Here is a 23,392-nt window from a genome sequence, read left to right as displayed (position 1 = left end):
AGCTGCAAAATTTATTTTACGGTAATTCAAAGCTCTGTTTTCAATTGTTGCACATTGCCAAGCAGAGTTGGCGTCAATATTGCCGTCAGTAGTCAGTGTAATAGCTAATGGAGGATGATACGGGCCAATGGGCGATACTAGAGGAGCAACGTAAGTGTCTGTTACGCATTGTCGTTCCGAAGAACAGAAAACCAAATCCAGCATACGGCCTTGATGATTGCGTTGATCGTTTGCCTGGCGAAGATTAAGAAAATCCATGCCATCCACTAGCGCCACAGCAGCAGCAGACAGTTGTGTTGAGCTGGTTTGCTGCATACCATCGAAGCAATTGTTCCAATTAATGCGAGGCTGGTTATAATCCCCGCAAACTAAAATAACTTCTTCTCTTGCCGACCTATTGCCGTACAGTTCCGAAAGCGAGGCAATATGCATATCGACGACACCAACCAGTTGAGATTTGTCAGGTGGAATATAAACGCCACAAATCAACAATTTTGTACCACGTACAGTGGCACGAACGCACACTTGCTCTAGGCAACGACCATTGACAGTTTCAACAATAGCGCTGCGATGATTACTTGCGACACCGATCAAAACGCCTCCGAAGCTGGTCTTGTCACTATTAAGACGATTCCGATCACAACGAAATACGTTGAATGATGATCCAAAAATTTGCTGTGAGTTGATGCGATCATCCAACCCGGTCTCGGTCAGTATGATAATGTCGTAGCTGCATTCAGACGTTGTCAGGAATATATCGTCAATTTTCGTTCGTAGGCCCCTTACGTTCTGGTAGAAGTAGAAAATTTCATTCATGTTGTTAGCATCACACGTGGGCTGCTGGGCGGGGAAGCGGGAAACCGAAGTACTAGAACGGGGAAAGTAATCAGGTACCGACAGTTCAGAATTATTGTTATACATGCCTGGAATTACAGGCTGGAAGACCCCATCCCACACTCCGACAACAGGACCGGGACGATGACGATGGCGAGTTTCAGCAGGAAGCACGACTGTGTCGGAGGAGGTTGGGGCTTCCATAATGCCTGGTAAAGTGTGTCCCGAGTCCGGAATGGCAGCAGCAGAAAAATTAAACGATGACAGCGAGTGGTAGCATCCGACAGTAGGCTCGTGAAGAATATCAACTAGTTTTTTGGTAAATTGACGAATTCCCGAAACAACATGCCAGTCGGCCACGAAGCTGGATCAAGGGCGGCATTTTTCAGATCTGGATCAAGGCCGATTTTATACGAAACATATGAAAGATTGGAAACATCCGTTCCTCTGCGAACGAGCCGAATAGCTGTAACAGGCTCAGTAGTATTCAAGCAGCGCGAGATGATTTTTTGTATATCATTGTCGGTAAGTTGCGGGTTCAGTCCCGACAAGTACAACCAAAAGCGATTCTGTGGAGCTACTGAGACAATAGATGGCACGGATAAATCACTTAAGTCAATATTGTTCGCACCGCGATCTGATGTAATGTCAATAGGCTCCATTCGGCGACGTTTTGCATTTTTTATTGGCCAAATAGGCGTAGCGGGAATAGCCGTAGGGGTATCGGGAACGACAACATCAATAATCGGTTTAGATGGCAAGCTATCGATTTTCTTGCTTAGTCCATCCACGACCTCTAAAATTTTATGAACCTGTACAGGCAAATCGTTCAGATTTTGCGGTAGAGAGGTTTGGGTTTGCTGCAAATCGGCAACGTAAGCAGAAACGGAGCGGCCGTTTAACATAATTCTGCACGTCGGGCATATATACATTATTTTTCCTTGTACAAGGAATTCTTTGCACAAACGGCTATTTATCCCGCAGCATTGCTGATTAATGTGAAAACACGCAATGCAAAAACCGCAACAGATAGGTTCAAGATCGTTTATAGCCAATTTGCATTCTCCGCACAGTGTTTTATCCATCTTGTATTGATCAGCAAGCAGCAGCAATATTTAACGAAGGTCGCTCGTCGCAAAACAGAACAATGGCGATATATAGCACTCAGCACAATGTAGATTGCAAAAATAAAAACTTCTCCGATTACGGGCACAGGTAGATGAATCACCAAAACTTCACAATATTTGATTACGGTATCAGAAATAGTCCACTAAACACAAGTAAGCAGTACGATATAAGCTGTTTTACTTTAAAAAATCACAAAATATCCGGTACAAAGTTAACAGATGTCAATACAAGTTACTAGCAACGATGATTACCGTACCGTATCCCCCTACCACAGGAGTGAGAGGTCTCTAACTATCGTAAAATAAATTCAAGACTCCAAAATCTCCCACATGCCAAATTTGGTTCCATTTGCTTGATTAGTTCTCAAATTATAAGGAAATTTGAATTTCATTTGTATGGGAGCTCCCCTCTTAAAAGGGGAAGGGGTCGTAATTCACCATAGGAAAAATTTCTGCCATCTAAAACTCCCACATGCCAAATTTGTTTCCATTTGATTGATTAGTTCTCGAGATAAGAGGAAATTTGCATTTCATTTGTATGGAAGCCCACCCTCTTAAAGGGGAGATGAGCCATAACTCGCTTTCTAAAGAAGAGAGGGGTCTCAATTCACCATAGAAAAAAACCTTGCGTCCAGAACCACTTACATGTCAAATTTGGTTCCATTTGCTTGATTAGATCTCGAGTTATGAGGAAATTTGTTTTTCATTTGTATGGGACCCTCCCCCCTCTCTTAAAGTGGGGATATTCATAGAAAATATACCATAGAAAATATTCTTGCCCCAAAAAACACCCACATGATAAATTTGGTTCCATTTGCTTGATTAGTTCTAGAGTTATGAGGAAATTTGTATTTCGTTTGTATGAGAGCCCCCCCTCTTAAAAAGGTAAGGGGTCCTAATTCATCATAGAAAAAATGGTTGCCTCCAAAAACACCCACATGCCAAATTTTGTTCTATTTGCTTGATTAGTTGTCGAGTTATGCAGAAATTTGTGTTTCTAACCATCACTAAAACCTTTCCTGGCCCCAAAAAACCTCTACATGCATATTTTCATGCCGATTGGTTCAGTAGTTTTTGATTCTATAAGGAACATACGGACAGACAGACAGACAAACAAACAGAAATCCTTCTTTATAGGTATATATTATATATATATATATATATATATATATATATATATATATATATATATATATATATATATATATATATATATATATATATATATATATATACGACCCCTTCCCCTTTTAAGAGGGGAGCTCCCATACAAATGAAATTCAAATTTCCTTATAATTTGAGAACTAATCAAGCAAATGGAACCAAATTTGGCATGTGGGAGATTTTGGAGTCTTGAATTTATTTTACGATAGTTAGAGACCTCTCACTCCTGTGGTAGGGGGATACGGTACGGTAATCATCGTTGCTAATAACTTGTATTGACATCTGTTAACTTTGTACCGGATATTTTGTGATTTTTTAAAGTAAAACAGCTTATATCGTACTGCTTACTTGTGTTTAGTGGACTATTTCTGATACCGTAATCAAATATTGTGAAGTTTTGGTGATTTATCTACCTGTGCCCGTAATCGGAGAAGTTTTTATTTTTGCAATCTACATTGTGCTGAGTGCTATATATCGCCATTGTTCTGTTTTGCGACGAGCGACCTTCGTTAAATATTGCTGCTGCTTGCTGATCAATACAAGATGGATAAAACACTGTGCGGAGAATGCAAATTGGCTATAAACGATCTTGAACCTATCTGTTGCGGTTTTTGCGATGCGTGTTTTCACATTAATCAGCAATGCTGCGGGATAAATAGCCGTTTGTGCAAAGAATTCCTTGTACAAGGAAAAATAATGTATATATGCCCGACGTGCAGAATTATGTTAAACGGCCGCTCCGTTTCTGCTTACGTTGCCGATTTGCAGAAAACCCAAACCTCTCTACCGCAAAATCTGAACGATTTGCCTGTACAGGTTCATAAAATTTTAGAGGTCGTGGATGGACTAAGCAAGAAAATCGATAGCTTGCCATCTAAACCGATTATTGATGTTGTCGTTCCCGATACCCCTACGGCTATTTCCACTACGCCTATTTGGCCAATAAAAAATGCAAAACGTCGCCGAATGGAGCCTATTGACATTACATCAGATCGCGGTGCGAACAATATTGACTTAAGTGATTTATCCGTGCCATCTATTGTCTCAGTAGCTCCACAGAATCGCTTTTGGTTGTACTTGTCGGGACTGAACCCGCAACTTACCGACAATGATATACAAAAAATCATCTCGCGCTGCTTGAATACTACTGAGCCTGTTACAGCTATTCGGCTCGTTCGCAGAGGAACGGATGTTTCCAATCTTTCATATGTTTCGTATAAAATCGGCCTTGATCCAGATCTGAAAAATGCCGCCCTTGATCCAGCTTCGTGGCCGACTGGCATGTTGTTTCGGGAATTCGTCAATTTACCAAAAAACTAGTTGATATTCTTCACGAGCCTACTGTCGGATGCTACCACTCGCTGTCATCGTTTAATTTTTCTGCTGCTGCCATTCCGGACTCGGGACACACTTTACCAGGCATTATGGAAGCCCCAACCTCCTCCGACACAGTCGTGCTTCCTGCTGAAACTCGCCATCGTCATCGTCCCGGTCCTGTTGTCGGAGTGTGGGATGGGGTCTTCCAGCCTGTAATTCCAGGCATGTATAACAATAATTCTGAACTGTCGGTACCTGATTACTTTCCCCGTTCTAGTACTTCGGTTTCCCGCTTCCCCGCCCAGCAGCCCACGTGTGATGCTAACAACATGAATGAAATTTTCTACTTCTACCAGAACGTAAGGGGCCTACGAACGAAAATTGACGATATATTCCTGACAACGTCTGAATGCAGCTACGACATTATCATACTGACCGAGACCGGGTTGGATGATCGCATCAACTCACAGCAAATTTTTGGATCATCATTCAACGTATTTCGTTGTGATCGGAATCGTCTTAATAGTGACAAGACCAGCTTCGGAGGCGTTTTGATCGGTGTCGCAAGTAATCATCGCAGCGCTATTGTTGAAACTGTCAATGGTCGTTGCCTAGAGCAAGTGTGCGTTCGTGCCACTGTACGTGGTACAAAATTGTTGATTTGTGGCGTTTATATTCCACCTGACAAATCTCAACTGGTTGGTGTCGTCGATATGCATATTGCCTCGCTTTCGGAACTGTACGGCAATAGGTCGGCAAGAGAAGAAGTTATTTTAGTTTGCGGGGATTATAACCAGCCTCGCATTAATTGGAACAATTGCTTCGATGGTATGCAGCAAACCAGCTCAACACAACTGTCTGCTGCTGCTGTGGCGCTAGTGGATGGCATGGATTTTCTTAATCTTCGCCAGGCAAACGATCAACGCAATCATCAAGGCCGTATGCTGGATTTGGTTTTCTGTTCTTCGGAACGACAATGCGTAACAGACACTTACGTTGCTCCTCTAGTATCGCCCATTGGCCCGTATCATCCTCCATTAGCTATTACACTGACTACTGACGGCAATATTGACGCCAACTCTGCTTGGCAATGTGCAACAATTGAAAACAGAGCTTTGAATTACCGTAAAATAAATTTTGCAGCTTTTACGGATTATTTGACAAGCGTAAATTGGGCAATTTTGATTGAACAAAATAATGTTGACGATATGGCTAAACTGTTTTGCGATACTTTGTACCAGTGGCTAGATACAAATTTGCCGTTATTGAAGGCGCCCGTTTCCCCTGCATGGACAACCCCGTATCTGTGTTCGTTGAAGCGCAATTTTTGGCAACGTAAATATCGTCGCTGGAAAACCATTGCAACAAAGTGCAGGTTCAAGCAATATAGTGATAAATATAGGCGAATGAATGCTTCGCTATACAAAAGATATGTCATGCGGGTTCAAGCAGATCTACGTGTGAAACCAAAGAAATTTTGGAACTTTGTAAACTCCAAACGAAAATGTGCATCAGTTCCTGGTAATGTTTATCTTGATGATACTGAGTCTAAGTCAAATTCGGACTCGTGTGAATTATTTGCCCGCTTTTTTGCCTCTGTCTTCGCCGACAGTTCTGCATCGGGACTGGAATCTGAAATAGCTTCGCTGTCTGTTCCTGCCAATTTAGTCGACTCCGGGCCCGGATGGGATTCCATCTGTCGTCATCGGTAAATGTGTTAACGTTTTGGCTGAACCTTTGCGTTGTATTTTCAACAAATCATTCGACCAAGGTAAATTCCCTGCAATTTGGAAGGAATCTTTCATGTTTCCAGTATTCAAAAGTGGCGATCGTCGGAACGTGAGGAACTATCGTGGCATTACGAGTCTCTCTGCCACCTCAAAGCTATTCGAAATTATAGTAAGCACCTTTATTCTGTCTCGTACGAAAAATTATATTTCCACTGATCAACATGGATTTATGCCTGGGCGATCTGCTAGCACGAACCTTCTTAAATTTACGTCAACATGCATTTCGCACATGGAACAAAAGGCTCAAGTCGATGCAATCTATACAGATTTGAAAGCGGCGTTCGATCGTATAGACCATGGCATACTATTAAGGAAAATTTCACGACTTGGAGCTTCACAAAAGTTTACTCTATGGCTTGGTTCATACCTGCGTGGCAGAAGTCTGCGTGTGAATCTCAATTCCTGCCATTCGTCATAATTTACAAACAACTCTGGTGTGTCTCAAGGCAGTAATATGTGGCCTTTGCTATTTAACCTGTTCTTTAATGACGTAACATTATTGCTGGGTGTAGGTGTAAAGCTAGTATATGCCGATGATTTGAAACTGTATCTTGTTGTAAGATCTATCGATGATTGTCGCCGATTGCAAGAGCTCTTGTGAGCTGGTGCCGCAGAAACTGGTTACTTATTAGCATCGCTAAATGTTATGTTATGACGTTTCACCGTTCAGTGAACCCTGTAGTCTTCCGCTATCAAATCGACGACCAAGAACTCACGAGAGTAGACCAAGTTACTGATCTTGGTGTTCTGCTGGATGCCAAACTCTCTTTCAATCTACATCGTGCGAATCTGATCACTAAAGCAACACGTCAGCTCGGCTTTATCTCCAAAATCGCTCGAGATTTTAATGACCCGCACTGTCTGAAGGCACTGTATTGCTCGTTGGTACGGCCACTACTTGAATATACTAGCGTGGTTTGGTGCCCTCAACAGCTTGTGTGGATTTTGCGAATCGAACGCGTGCAGAAAAGGTTTGTTCGGTTTGCATTACGAAACCTGCCTTGGCGAGACCCAGTGAACCTGCCTCCGTACCCTGACCGCTGTCGACTCCTCGGGCTTGAAACTCTTGAACGACGCAGGAAATATGAACAAGCAATGCTTGTCGCTAAAGTTATGAATGGTGAGATAGACTGCCCGGATATATTGGCTCAGCTGAACTTCCGTGCCTCGCAGCGTTCGCTCCGATCAACTGGTTTACTACAGCAGAATTTTCATCGCACGACGTTTGGTTTTAACGAACCGTTAGCCTGCTGTATTCGTACTTTCTGTAAAGTGGAGGACCTATTTGACTTCGGCATGCCGTCTCACAAGTTTCTACAGAAGTTACTGTCGTGTGTATTGTTATGAATTTGACCACAAATAATTTATGTAGACTTATAGTCAGATAAATTTTATACATATAAACAATAAACAATAAACAATATGGACTCTCATACAAATAAAACAGAAATTTTTGCGAAACTCAAAAACTAATCGAACTCGAGAAATATATATATATATATATATATATATATATATATATATATATATATATATATATATATATATATATATATATATATATATATAGATATAGATATAGATATAGATATAGATATAGATATAGATATAGATATAGATATAGATATAGATATAGATATAGATATAGATATAGATATAGATATAGATATAGATATAGATATAGATATAGATATAGATATAGATATAGATATAGATATAGATATAGATATAGATATAGATATAGATATAGATATAGATATAGATATAGATATAGATATAGATATAGATATAGATATAGATATAGATATAGATATAGATATAGATATAGATATAGATATAGATATAGATATAGATATAGATATAGATATAGATATAGATATAGATATAGATATAGATATAGATATAGATATAGATATAGATATAGATATAGATATAGATATAGATATAGATATAGATATAGATATAGATATAGATATAGATATAGATATAGATATAGATATAGATATAGATATAGATATAGATATAGATATAGATATAGATATAGATATAGATATAGATATAGATATAGATATAGATATAGATATAGATATAGATATAGATATAGATATAGATATAGATATAGATATAGATATAGATATAGATATAGATATAGATATAGATATAGATATAGATATAGATATAGATATAGATATAGATATAGATATAGATATAGATATAGATATAGATATAGATATAGATATAGATATAGATATAGATATAGATATAGATATAGATATAGATATAGATATAGATATAGATATAGATATAGATATAGATATAGATATAGATATAGATATAGATATAGATATAGATATAGATATAGATATAGATATAGATATAGATATAGATATAGATATAGATATAGATATAGATATAGATATAGATATAGATATAGATATAGATATAGATATAGATATAGATATAGATATAGATATAGATATAGATATAGATATAGATATAGATATAGATATAGATATAGATATAGATATAGATATAGATATAGATATAGATATAGATATAGATATAGATATAGATATAGATATAGATATAGATATAGATATAGATATAGATATAGATATAGATATAGATATAGATATAGATATAGATATAGATATAGATATAGATATAGATATAGATATAGATATAGATATAGATATAGATATAGATATAGATATAGATATAGATATAGATATAGATATAGATATAGATATAGATATAGATATAGATATAGATATAGATATAGATATAGATATAGATATAGATATAGATATAGATATAGATATAGATATAGATATAGATATAGATATAGATATAGATATAGATATAGATATAGATATAGATATAGATATAGATATAGATATAGATATAGATATAGATATAGATATAGATATAGATATAGATATAGATATAGATATAGATATAGATATAGATATAGATATAGATATAGATATAGATATAGATATAGATATAGATATAGATATAGATATAGATATAGATATAGATATAGATATAGATATAGATATAGATATAGATATAGATATAGATATAGATATAGATATAGATATAGATATAGATATAGATATAGATATAGATATAGATATAGATATAGATATAGATATAGATATAGATATAGATATAGATATAGATATAGATATAGATATAGATATAGATATAGATATAGATGATATAGATATAGATATAGATGATATAGATATAGATATAGATGATATAGATATAGATATAGATGATATAGATATAGATATAGATGATATAGATATAGATATAGATATAGATATAGATATAGATATAGATATAGATATAGATATAGATATAGATATAGATATAGATATAGATATAGATATAGATATAGATATAGATATAGATATAGATATAGATATAGATATAGATATAGATATAGATATAGATATAGATATAGATATAGATATAGATATAGATATAGATATAGATATAGATATAGATATAGATATAGATATAGATATAGATATAGATATAGATATAGATATAGACACAGAACAGAAGTGGAAGTTAAAATCAAAACTCGTAACTCTAACCTTTTACAGATACTAGCGAACCTGGCGGTGGAAAGTGGCTTTTTACACGGAAAATTTACTATACTGTTTTCCAAGTTTAGACTAGCTGACCCAAAGCAAAGTTGCCAGAACTATTCTATGGAATTCCTGTACGGAAATGGCAAAAAGGTGTTAATAATCTTTATGCTCACGCGACCAAACCAACAAAAACTCAATCATGCATGTATCAATTTAGTTATATAGAAGTGAATAATTTTCTAGGAATCTCGAAAACAGTGCATTGGTAACAATAATTTACATTCGTCTAACATAAAACTTCACTTTTCGGGCGAGAAACAAATGACGCCGCTACAAAAGTTAAGTTTGCTGCTGCGGAAAAATCGTATTAATCGTTTTTTTACACGCAAACTAGCCGCGCACTAGCATAAAAGTGATCCAGTGATCCAGATGTGTTGGCTTCACTTATTTTGTTCGAAAACGTCAAAGTTGCCACCGTGTGATCAAAACTAGCATAGGTGTTTTTTCATCTCTCAAACATGCTAATGTAGTTGCCGCTAACCGCAGGTGATCAATAATAAAAATCAAAATCTATACCTACGCGACTTTTGATTTTAATCCCATTTTATACGTTTCACCGGTTACGCATATCGTTGGAAGTTTAGCATAGAGATTGCTGACAAGAATATTACGCACACATCGCCGCGTATACGTATACGCGATTTGTTTGCATCTGGAGTTATTTTTCATTGCAAAGTGTTTCCCGATGCATACAAACCACCAATACAGTCGCACATCAACAATTCTTATATTGCAAATTGCATTAAAAACGTGAAATGCAAAAATCTTGAAAACAGTTTGCACGTAAAATTCCAGCGGCGAGTTGTCAAATATTTATGTCAACTTATTGCGAGTGTCAATCCCAATAAATTGACATATGTAATTGACAGCTCGTTGCGGGGCTTTTACTTGTAACATGTCTGCAAGTCTCTTGCATTTCACGTTTTTGATGCAATTCGCAATATAAAATTTATTTAAGATCACAAGCCGCATGTTGATTTCGATTCTCGTCTCGATGATACATTTTGAAAATTCATAACACTTTTCTTTCTGGCATCCTTGCCAACTCGTCTAAATGCTCCAGTCTCGCCACTAGGGACTGGTGAAGCTGTCAAATTCTACATATTGTCCGTATAGCATTTATCAGTTTTGGTTTTGCTCCCACTTGCTGGTTGGAAGTATTAAACAGGAAGCAATTAAACACTGTATTTTTATTACAATTTTACTATTATTAGCTGTTGTCTCCGTTATGAAATTCAACTAGTCGAACCAACTGAATCTGTCAGTTCGCTCAGTGAAACAAAAACAAAAGTTGGGTATTTTAATCCCCCTGTGTCTAGTCTAATCTGCCTGGACAGTGGGTAAAGTGATGAAATATGTAGTTATGAATTCTTTTTTTTTTTACGATAGTTTTATTTTAAAAAGTTTTTGTATAGTTATCTTCTGTAAGTTATTTCAATTTATTGCTTCTTATAAATTCAAATGATTTGCTCCCGTTGTACAATGCATGTCGTTTGACTCCCCAATTAATTAGTATTATCGGTCCATCTAAACGAAACCATCATCAAAAAGGACCCAAATTTTGAGCTTGCTCTTTTTCATCCATTTTCAATCCGAACTTAGTTTTCTTTGCCTCCCTTGAAAGGTATGACCCAAAACTGACACCCAAGGTAAATTTCGGAGTATTTTGTACTAATGGCCGCTTCTGCGTCGGCTCCGGAACATTAACCACCTGTCTCCGGGGACATTTTTGTATTTTGAGATAATTCATTTTGCGGCACATCAAATCACATTGGCTTAGCAAAATAACACTAATGGAACTTCCCGGTACTTGGGCAGACAGACAGACTTCGCAGTCGGTTATTAGAGTACAGGATAATTACGGGGCTAGTGCAACGATCCTACTCACTCTATAGCAGCACCTCCTAGCCGAGATTCGAATATACGACGACTGGCTTGTTAGGTTAGCATCTTACCCCGAAGCTAACTGGGTGGATTATGATTTAGCACATATGGGATTATTCGGGACAAAGATGTGTAATACCTTAGAAGCTATGATACCAGATATGCCTTCAACACATAAGATGGTTTTTATTCCAATGGTAATGGTTGCTTCTAAAACGCATTATTAGTTTGATATATGTATTGTAGTTTTCAGTGCCATAGGATTTTGTTTTAAACCGCCCCAATATAACCAGAACTACCCCGTTAACCGGTTCATTATAAGTTAAATCGCTTATATACCCTAAAATCATCAATTGAACCCAAACCCGGTTACTGAAGTGGCTATTTGGTTCCAAAATGTCTCCATTGTACTTCCATCAATGTCTTTTGATCAAAGCGATATGATTTGATGTGCCTCATGATGCATTATCCCAAAATCCAAAAAATTTCCCTGAACCAGGTACCGGATGTTCCAGATCCGATAGTGATGTGGTCATTTGCTTTCAAAATGTCTTTATTATACTTTCAATAGTCTCATTTTATCAAGATGATATGATTTGATGTGCCGTAAGATGAATTATCCTAAAATTTAAACAATGTGTCGCGAATCAGGTACTAGATGTTTTTCCGGTGAAGTGGCCATGTTGGTCCAAAATATCTTCATTACTTCTATTAGTCATATTTCATCAAGCTGATGTGATTAGAGGTTTGCGGTACATCAATTGATGCTTGCAGCAATGAATTATTTCAAAATACAAAACGAAATTCGAATTAAAATGAGAATGAGAGCAATCTCAAATCTTTTTTCTAATGCATTGAAGGTTAAGAGGTTATACTTTACACAGTTGAGAGGACTAAACCTTTTAACTGATTAAAGTGGAAATTTGTATACATGTTACGGTAACAGACCAAAAAAAATAATTTTACTCTTCGATTAATCTCTAGAAAATATTTCCAGAAAACTTGTATTAAATCAACAAAACGAAAATATAACTTGTTTAAAGGTTTCAAGTGGATCAGTGTAGGTTTTTTCGAGAAATCATGCTCATCGACTTTGGAAATACAGTTTTGAGAAATTTGCTTTCGCGATTTGCGCTTTGACACGTAACAATCAGCCAAAAAAAGTATTCGGACGGCAGCGCACAAATTTTTCTCTTGAGACATGAACTGATCGCCAATCGCTGTTTTATCGAATGCTGATGTTTTTTGATATGCGACACGACATACTTTACTGATGCTGAAATGTCCCTTTATGGGAACCGGTTCCGGATTCATAGTGTCCCCCCGGATCCGGACCGTGCGCGCCATGGCTCGTAACTGCGGCAAAGTAACTTATATGTCCACAATCGATGATACATTTACAAAAATCAACAGATTTCAAACAAATTTTAAATATTTGGCAACTATCTAAAAAAGCCATGTCGCGGTCCCCCAAAGAACTCCATTATAACTCCGGGGCCATAAGACATATGGCCATTATCTATAGACGTTATGAAAATAGAAAAGACCTTAGAGAGGTTAATATGTTATCACAGAACAGAAATGGCAGTAAAAATCCAAACAGGTACATGCTACAGATTTCTACAGATACTAGCGAACCTGGCGGTAGCGAGTCACTTTTTTCCACAAAAACACACGAACGTATACGAATGCACACAAAAGCATGTGAAAGCTGCTATGCGATTGGCAGCGAGCGTTCTGCTTATATTGCTGTTATTCGCTTCTATACGAAAACCTTCCCAAAGAAAAATAAAAACAAAAAAGACTTTTACCGTTTTTGTTTTTGTTTAGGTCCAATCTAGGTTCGCTCTAGTTCCAATCGAACGGCTGTCAAAACGTTTGTTTTTTCACTCAGGTTGGTTCGCTCTGGGTTGCACTTTTTAGACGACGGGTTCACACTGAGTTTTTTCACAGTTTGAACCTCGCAATAAGCAATACACTGACAACCCGAAAAACACTGACAACCCGAAAACGTTTGTTTATGCTCGCGAAAATGTTTGTTTATTTAGTGGTCGGTTGGAATAAACCCAGGTTAAAAAAACAAAAACGCTATTTGTTACCAGTTTTGATCGCCGAATCGTTCGGACTTCCACTTCTGTTCTGTGATGTTATTCTTGTTGACTTATTCGGTGAGAAAAAGTTTATTTCAGTTTCGCTTAAGGTTCTTCAGATAGTCGATTTTACACTTAGTTCTATCCAAAAATATATAAACTTGTTACCTTAGAGCTTTCCATAAAATTTATTGCGGTCGAATCCATTGAATCGAAATTGGTTTGTGTAAAAAGCCAACGTCATGGGTTTATACCGTCTTTAGGCATTACCCTTCTTTATCGACAGACTTCGCAGCCGGATGTTAGAATACAGGAAAATTACGGGGCCAGTGCAACGATCCTACTGACTCTAACTAGCAAGCCCCAACCAAACTCAAAATATTCTGCACATAACTAATAGTAAATTTCCATATTGCTGATTGCAAGGAAAATTGTACCCTCCAAAGTGCGAAATCGCTCATAAAAGTGCGATCCTGCATTAAATCGTTTTGGTATCTTCGGCGCATTTTTTCGTTACATTCCAAGCAATAAGTGCACCTAAGAGACCGAAACGATTTAAGCCAAAATAGCACTTTTAAGAGCGATTGCGCACTTATTGATTAGACATTGATCTTCCTTGCAATCAACAATATGAAATTCCATATGATTATCATGAGCCACATATAAACATAATCCTCCCAGAAATACACATAAAAATTATATGCGTATGAATAGTATGTGCTAATTTATCGCTTGCACATAAATGATAACTGTTTGGCACATAAAAGTTTTCTCAGTGTAGCCGAGATTCGAACATACGACGACTGGCTTGTTAGACCAGCATCGTACCTCGAAGCTAACTAGGCGGTGCTAACTGGTTTGTGTATGTGACATAAAATTGTTTTATGTGTGTGACGCCTATGCTTGTATATGCATATGTACATGCGTGCATACATATATACGTAAACATAATGACAAATATATTTTGTTCTTGTCGAACTGAGTCGAATGACAGTCGCCATTATGGCTCGAAGAAGCTGATGGATATATAAATGCATATCCAGCTTTTTACATGCCATAACGGCGGACGGCGTTCGTAATATTTGGATAGCATTTTTGACATTTCCTAAATACATGGCACGTTTTCTTTCCGAACGTTCCGTTAATTTTAACGTGAACGTGCGCAAAGAAAACGTGCGATGTAATTACGAAATGTCAAAAATACTGTCCAAATATTACGAACACACTAACACAGATTATACGGTTCACCAATACGGCTCGTAAAAAGCTAGATAAAATTATTTAAAAATATCCTTCTTTACAGAGAAAATGCTTACTTATGTTAAACAAATAATATTTCATTCAGATTTTCAGGTTTATATACCCACGAACGATAGGATACTTCTTGAAAACTGCTATCCAAAATAACAGCATATTCTGTGAAAAAAAAAATCAATCAATCCTGCATAGAACAATACTAACGTGACTAGTAGGCCCTATTGTGATAATAGATACGATATTTTGATAAAATCATGCATTTTCCATTTTGGACTTATGGCCAACATTTTGCATCAAATACTCCTATGTGCGAAGTAAAGCTGAAATATTTAGACGAGTTGAGGAATTTCGTTTAGACGAGATTTTGAATGACAAGTGCACTCAAAACAAAAACTCGTCAAAGTTCTTACTTATTGGTAGAGTTTTAGACCAGAGCGTAGATGCCAGGTTTTGCTCGAACGATTGTTCGAACTTCCACTTCTGTTCTGTGATATAGATATAGATATAGATATAGATATAGATATAGATATAGATATAGATATAGATATAGATATAGATATAGATATAGATATAGATATAGATATAGATATAGATATAGATATAGATATAGATATAGATATAGATATAGATATAGATATAGATATAGATATAGATATAGATATAGATATAGATATAGATATAGATATAGATATAGATATAGATATAGATATAGATATAGATATAGATATAGATATAGATATAGATATAGATATAGATATAGATATAGATATAGATATAGATATAGATATAGATATAGATATAGATATAGATATAGATATAGATATAGATATAGATATAGATATAGATATAGATATAGATATAGATATAGATATAGATATAGATATAGATATAGATATAGATATAGATATAGATATAGATATAGATATAGATATAGATATAGATATAGATATAGATATAGATATAGATATAGATATAGATATAGATATAGATATAGATATAGATATAGATATAGATATAGATATAGATATAGATATAGATATAGATATAGATATAGATATAGATATAGATATAGATATAGATATAGATATAGATATAGATATAGATATAGATATAGATATAGATATAGATATAGATATAGATATAGATATAGATATAGATATAGATATAGATATAGATATAGATATAGATATAGATATAGATATAGATATAGATATAGATATAGATATAGATATAGATATAGATATAGATATAGATATAGATATAGATATAGATATAGATATAGATATAGATATAGATATAGATATAGATATAGATATAGATATAGATATAGATATAGATATAGATATAGATATAGATATAGATATAGATATAGATATAGATATAGATATAGATATAGATATAGATATAGATATAGATATAGATATAGATATAGATATAGATATAGATATAGATATAGATATAGATATAGATATAGATATAGATATAGATATAGATATAGATATAGATATAGATATAGATATAGATATAGATATAGATATAGATATAGATATAGATATAGATATAGATATAGATATAGATATAGATATAGATATAGATATAGATATAGATATAGATATAGATATAGATATAGATATAGATATAGATATAGATATAGATATAGATATAGATATAGATATAGATATAGATATAGATATAGATATAGATATAGATATAGATATAGATATAGATATAGATATAGATATAGATATAGATATAGATATAGATATAGATATAGATATAGATATAGATATAGATATAGATATAGATATAGATATAGATATAGATATAGATATAGATATAGATATAGATATAGATATAGATATAGATATAGATATAGATATAGATATAGATATAGATATAGATATATATATATATATATATATATATATATATATATATATATATATATATATACCACCCCTACTGGTTTACCTGACTAACTGCGAATATGCGTATTATTTAAAATAAACGTAACGTGAATGGTGGAGGGGGTTCTATAAATTCTCTCGCCGCAACGGAGCCTACTGTGTTACCTGACTCACTGCGAATACGCGTTGTATTCGCGGGATCGTGTTGGTTCGAAATGTTTCGAAAAATATCGCCCTTGTGTCGAAAATATCGTTAATTTTGATCACTAAAAATAACGTGCTTAAACGTTATATTTCATGTGCCAGTAGTACGCAATAATTGTATTGTGAAACTGAATTGTTATTTATGCAACTTTTTACAAATTAAATGCAATAACAAAAGCACAATTTATAAAAAATCGTTTGTTATCGATATTAACTGCATATGCGTTATAAACGAATAAAACGTATGGTTACGTTTTATTTCAATAATACGCATATTCGCAGTGAGTCAGGTAAAACAGTAGGGAGAGGCACCCTCCACAGCAATTTGCCCTTGCTGTATCAAGCCAGTCACTGATGCAGTGGACAATTTCTTATCGTGCAAGCTCTCTGCCGAAAAAAAACAAAGAAACGAATGAGGTGGAGAGGAGAGTAGGGGAGGAGCAGGACTTGATTGATGCGCTACTATGTTACCTGACTCACTGCGAATATGCGTTGTGTTCGCGGGATCGTGTTGGTTCGAAAGGCTTCGAAAAATATCGCCCTTGTATCGAAAATATCGTTAATTTTGATCACTAAAAATAACGTACTTAAACGTTATATTTCAAGTGCGAGTAGTACGCAATAATTCTATTGTGAAACTGAATTGTTATTTATGCAACTTTTTTCAAATTAAATGCTATAACAAAAGCACAACTATTTCGTGTTACCTACTTCCAAAAATAATAACATAACTGTCGTATGCATTTATTTTCAGGTATTGCTGGAACAAGGACTTGGCAAATACTGCGACCCAGGATTCGTGCATTGTACTCAATTGGAAATGCGGGAAGCGCTAGATATGACACAGGAGGAAATGGACTTGGCTGCTCATGAGTTAATGCTCCAGGAACAGTTCATTCGAAATAATCAGTCGAGGCGCATTTCTCAAAAGTTATATAAGAAAGACAATCATATTTTATAGCGACGCATTACTGAAACGCCGATTAAATTGTTCAATTTTTAATTTAGATTAGATTAGATTAGAACCGACCTCACAATTCCTGGACAAGTAGTTGCGCAGTTGTGCTTATTGTATTCAAGGAGAATTATCGTGCACAAAACTTACTGCGCAACTAAATGCGTATTATCGAAAATTCTTCTTAAATAACAATGCCGCTACAGTGCTGATCATCACCTACTGTTTTATCTGACTCACTGCGAATATGCGTATTATTGAAATAAAACGTAACCATACGTTTTATTCGTTTATAACGCATATGCAGTTAATATCGATAACAAACGATTTTTTATAAATTGTGCTTTTGTTATAGCATTTAATTTGTAAAAAGTTGCATAAATAACAATTCAGTTTCACAAGACAATTATTGCGTACTACTGGTGGTGAAGGTGAAAGATTTTGCTAAATTTTTGACCTCGAATCGTTCATGAAACCTACAAAAAGTTGAGCAATGTCAGCTGAATAGTTACACTTCATATTACAATAATTAAATACGTTCTAGGAGTAGTAATTGTTTCGTAGTAATAATTTACCGCAAAATTTCGAAAAACGTGCCACCTGGAAAGGATTATAGAGCATTTCCAGCTCAAAACGCTGAGAAAAGCCATTTTGTCTCGACTATATTTGATTGGAATGAAATTTACTGATATATTGGATACTACGCATGCCTTTATTTTCCATAAACATAATTTTTGTTGTCAAGAGAAACTTTTCAAAAGGGCATATTTAGAAATGAGATTATTTTAATAAAAAATCATATCTACTACTACTTTGATGAAAATGACGTCAAAAAATAAGTTATGAGTTATTAAATGTATTTTCAGTGTAAAATTGTAAAATCATAATAAAAATCATAAAAGGTGAATTATTTCAAAACATGTCGCCACAGAATTGCCTCATAATTTTTATAGCTTTTTAAAATTTGACAAATTTGTCAAAAACATCCAAGTTTTACTTTTTAGGTAAAACCTAAACAAAAAAATTCTTGGCATAATTTTAAACAAATTATGTCATACCAACTTTTTTTGGAGGTTTTTGTTAAACCCACTTATTTTCTTGCGCTTATATCTCCGCAAATATTAGGTTTAAGAAGAAATCATTTTCACATTTCCAAAGAAAATTGTCCAAGAATTTGAAGAAACTTTTTTTTAATCATAACTTCGGAACGACTTTTGATTTTGATATCAAATGAAAAGTAGTATTATTCTTTATATTTATTATAGTGATAAGAACCAAGTACTGTTTTACCTTACTCACTGCGAATATGCGTATTATTGAAATAAAACGTAAGCATACGTTTTATTCGTTTATAACGCATATGCAGTTAATATCGATAACAAACGATTTTTTATAAGTTGTGCTTTTGTTATTGCATTTAATTTGTAAAAATTTGCATAAATAACAATTCAGTTTCACAATACAATTATTGCGTACTACTCGCACTTGAAATATAACGTTTAAGTACGTTATTTTTAGTGATCAAAATTAACGATATTTTCGATACAAAGGCAATATTTCTCGAAACCTTTCGAACCAACACGATCCCGCGAACACAACGCATATTCGAAGTGAGTCAGGTAACATAGTAGCCCTGGTGAAGGTGAAAGATTTTGCTAAATTTTTGACCTCGAATCGTTCATGAAACCTACAAAAAGTTGAGCAATGTTAGCTGAATAGTTACACTTCATATTACAATAATTAAATACGTTCTAGGAGTAGTAATTGTTTCGTAGTAATAATTTACCGCAAAATTTCGAAAAACGTGCCACCTGGAAAGGATTATAGAGCATTTCCAGCTCAAAACGCTGAGAAAAGCCATTTTGTCTCGACTATATTTGATTGGAATGAAATTTACTGATATATTGGATACTACGCATGCCTTTATTTTCCATAAACATAATTTTTTTTGTCAAGAGAAACTTTTCAAAAGGGCATATTTAGAAATGAGATTATCTTAATAAAAAATCATATCTACTACTACTTTGATGAAAATGACGTCAAAAAATAAGTTATGAGTTATTAAATGTATTTTCAGTGTAAAATTGTAAAATCATAATAAAAATCATAAAAGGTGAATTATTTCAAAACATGTCGCCACAGAATTGCCTCATAGTTTTTATAGCTTTTTAAAATTTGACAAATTTGTCAAAAACATCCAAGTTTTACTTTTTAGGTAAAACCTAAACAAAAAAATTCTTGGCATAATTTTAAACAAATTATGTCATACCAACTTTTTTTGGAGGTTTTTGTTAAACCCACTTATTTTCTTGCGCTTATATCTCCGCAAATATTAGGTTTAAGAAGAAATCATTCATATATTAATCGATACGAAACTAGCCGCACTGCTCAAATGTCCGTCATCAACTCCCACCCGCTTACGAAAAAGTCGGATGCCTGGCAGAAATCGAACAGAACCAGTCTTCATTTTTCGCTCGATTCTTTTTATGTCAAATGTGACATTTTGAGGCAGAAGAAAAGTGGTTCATCAGTTTTGCAGTTTCGGGCAAAAGGTAAGAGAATAATATGGAACATGATAAAGCAGGTTTAATTGTTAACCTGTTTATTGCACGGTTCTTGCTGCTACAATCCGCTGCTGCTACCCTCCAAAAAAGGAGGGAAAGCTGAATCGGTACAAAGCCGGTTTTTATTCGATACCTCTGGCAGAAATCCGACAGAAAAACCGTAAGGCGAAGTTTCTGCCCGAATCCGATGTGTCATGTCTGCTAGTTTTCACGGGTGACGGCGGCCAGAAATCCGGCAGAATGTCTGGCAGAAAAAGTTTTTCGCTGCCAGATTTTTGTTCGATTTCTGCCGGACGCGCCTAAGCGGGCAGCGCATAAGGAAGAGAGAAGTATATATCATTCGTATTCTACCCAGCAGCCGAGAACGACGTGTTTGACTTTCGTCCCGGAGCACATTACATTGGCGACGAGGAACTAAATGGCGAATTCCTTAGGTAAGTTAAATATAAAAAACCAAGAATAATTACACTGAAAATGAAATTGATATGGATATGTCGCTTAAATGCGGTACGAATAGTCTGATTCCATTCTGCTAAAGTGCAGGAATGTTTTGAAATGTACCAGTCGCTTGAGTGCGGAAAATTAATAGTCGGGTTCCGTTCTGCCAAAGAGCAGGTAGTAGTTTGATGTTAGGCTTAAATGCGGAAAAACTGCACGTGTAGGCATAAAATAGACCCTACAGTGGTTCATAGCCTCTTATTCAGCAACTCCTATTCCTACCGCCTCGTGGTACCAGCCGGGATACGAGCAACTTTGGTGGAGATCGGGTAACCAACCCCGGTGGAAGCCAAGGTCGTATGCTGACAGGAAAGGAGGGCTCTTTCGAGCTTCGTTGGCCCTCCGGCGAAACAGGGGGTTGGAGTAGCAGGCTTTGCAAGCCGTCACCACGAAAAATATTAAAGCATGGAACGAAGAACAAATATATTCTTACTGGAACAATCGGAATAGACCCACGCGACGAAAAAGGACTATGGATTGGAAACTCGGGACGTGGAACTGCCGATCTCTCAACTTCCAAGGGAGCACTCGAGTGCTCTCCGACGTATTGAAGAGCCGCAAGTTCGACGTCGTAGCGCTGCAGGAGGTGTGCTGGAAGAGCTCAACGGTACGTACGTTCAGAGATGGACATACCATCTACCAGAGCTGCGGCAACACACACGAGCTGGGTACAGCTTTCATAGTGATGGGCGAGATGCGGAAACGGGTGATTGGGTGGTGGCCAATCAATCCTCGAATGTGCAGGTTGAGAATCAAGGGCCGATTCTTCAACATAAGCATCAACAACGTGCACAGCCCTCACCTCAGAAGTACCGATGACGACAAGGATGAATTCTACGCGCAGTTAGAGAGTGAATACGACCGCTGCCCAAAACATGATATCAAGATCGTCATCGGGGATTTCAGGTCGGCCAGGAGGAGGAATACAAACCGGTGATTGGAAGGTTCAGTGCACACCAGCGAACCAATGAAATGGGCCTAAGACTTATCGACTTTGCCGCCTCCAAGAATATGGCCGTACGTAGTACCTTTTTCCAGCACAGAATCCATCATAAGTACACCTGGAGGTTACCAAATCAGACAGAATCACAGATCGACCACGTTTTGATCGACAGTCGGTACTTCTCAGACATTATCGACGTCAGATCCTATCGAAGCGCTAACGTTGACTCGGACCACTACCTAGTGATGGTTAAGATGCGCCCAAGACTCTCCGTTGTGAACAACATTCGGTACCGACGCCAGCCTCGGTTAGATCTTTTTTTTTTTTTTTTTTTTTACGAGTAGGGAAATCTGCTATCAGACACCTGAGAAGACAGCTCAGGGAGTGGGGTTTGGTATCCCGTGAAGATCGTGAAGATCCAGACCCACTAAAACCCTACTCGAGTCTCCAGCCTCAATCCTCCCTGGAACCACCTTATCGGTATTACTTCAGGGAGGGGCTATTGTGCTTAACGCACACTCTTAGATAACTACTGGACTATGGTAGTTAGGCTGTTTATTCGCCGTTGATCGGCTTTCCAGCGGTTTTGTAGCTCAAGTACGATCTGAGTAGCAGCCGCATTGACCGCAGCCCAGACGTCCGAGCTAGAACACATCCTTTGGACTAAGTTATCCGGAGTAGTGTCCTGTCCGCTAACTGCCATCATGTTGCTTCTCACGCCCGCGAAACGAGGGCACATGAAGAAAGCATGTTCTGCCGTTTCCTCGACGTCCGCGCATTCCGGACACTCGGGGGACTCCGCATGCCCAAACTTGTGCAGATACTGTCTAAAACAACCATGCCCTGACAGAATCTGTGTCAGGTGGAAGTTGACTTCGCCATGGCGCCTGTTGACCCATCCGGATAGTTCCGGGATAAGTCGATGTGTCCACCGGCCTTTTGTGGAATCAGACCATGCCCGCTGCCATGTGATCATCGAGGCCGATCTTGTGGTACTCCGTATGCCTCTAGTTCCACGTTGGTTGCAGCACTCTACGTCCTCGCTGATGATAATACCAATAGGCATCATACCCGCTAAGACGCAGATTGCGTCATGTGAAACTGTGCGATACGCACTCGCCACTCTTAAGCACATGAGACGATAGGTGCTTTCCAGCTTGGCTAGATAGCTTTTGGTACCTAACGCCGAT

At 36.2% G+C, this 23,392-nt stretch overlaps 1 protein-coding gene across 3 annotated transcripts in view; it reads left to right on the top strand.

Moving 5' to 3' along the window:
- The window catches only part of LOC128734148 (muscle calcium channel subunit alpha-1), a 1,300,390-nt gene extending 1,281,878 nt beyond the window's left edge, over window positions 1-18,512 (top strand). For all 3 annotated transcript variants that reach the window (XM_053828190.1, XM_053828187.1, XM_053828188.1), the window contains one exon: window positions 17,997-18,512. In XM_053828190.1, the coding sequence (XP_053684165.1) occupies window positions 17,997-18,203 (207 nt within the window). In that variant the 3' untranslated portion in view covers window positions 18,204-18,512. The remainder of the gene's footprint in view (window positions 1-17,996) is intronic.
- The last annotated feature ends 4,880 nt before the right edge of the window (window positions 18,513-23,392 follow it).

Source organism: Sabethes cyaneus, chromosome 2 (assembly GCF_943734655.1).
Source record: "Sabethes cyaneus chromosome 2, idSabCyanKW18_F2, whole genome shotgun sequence".
Lineage (NCBI taxonomy): Eukaryota > Metazoa > Arthropoda > Insecta > Diptera > Culicidae > Sabethes > Sabethes cyaneus.
This window is presented reverse-complemented; position numbering and strand designations above follow the sequence as displayed.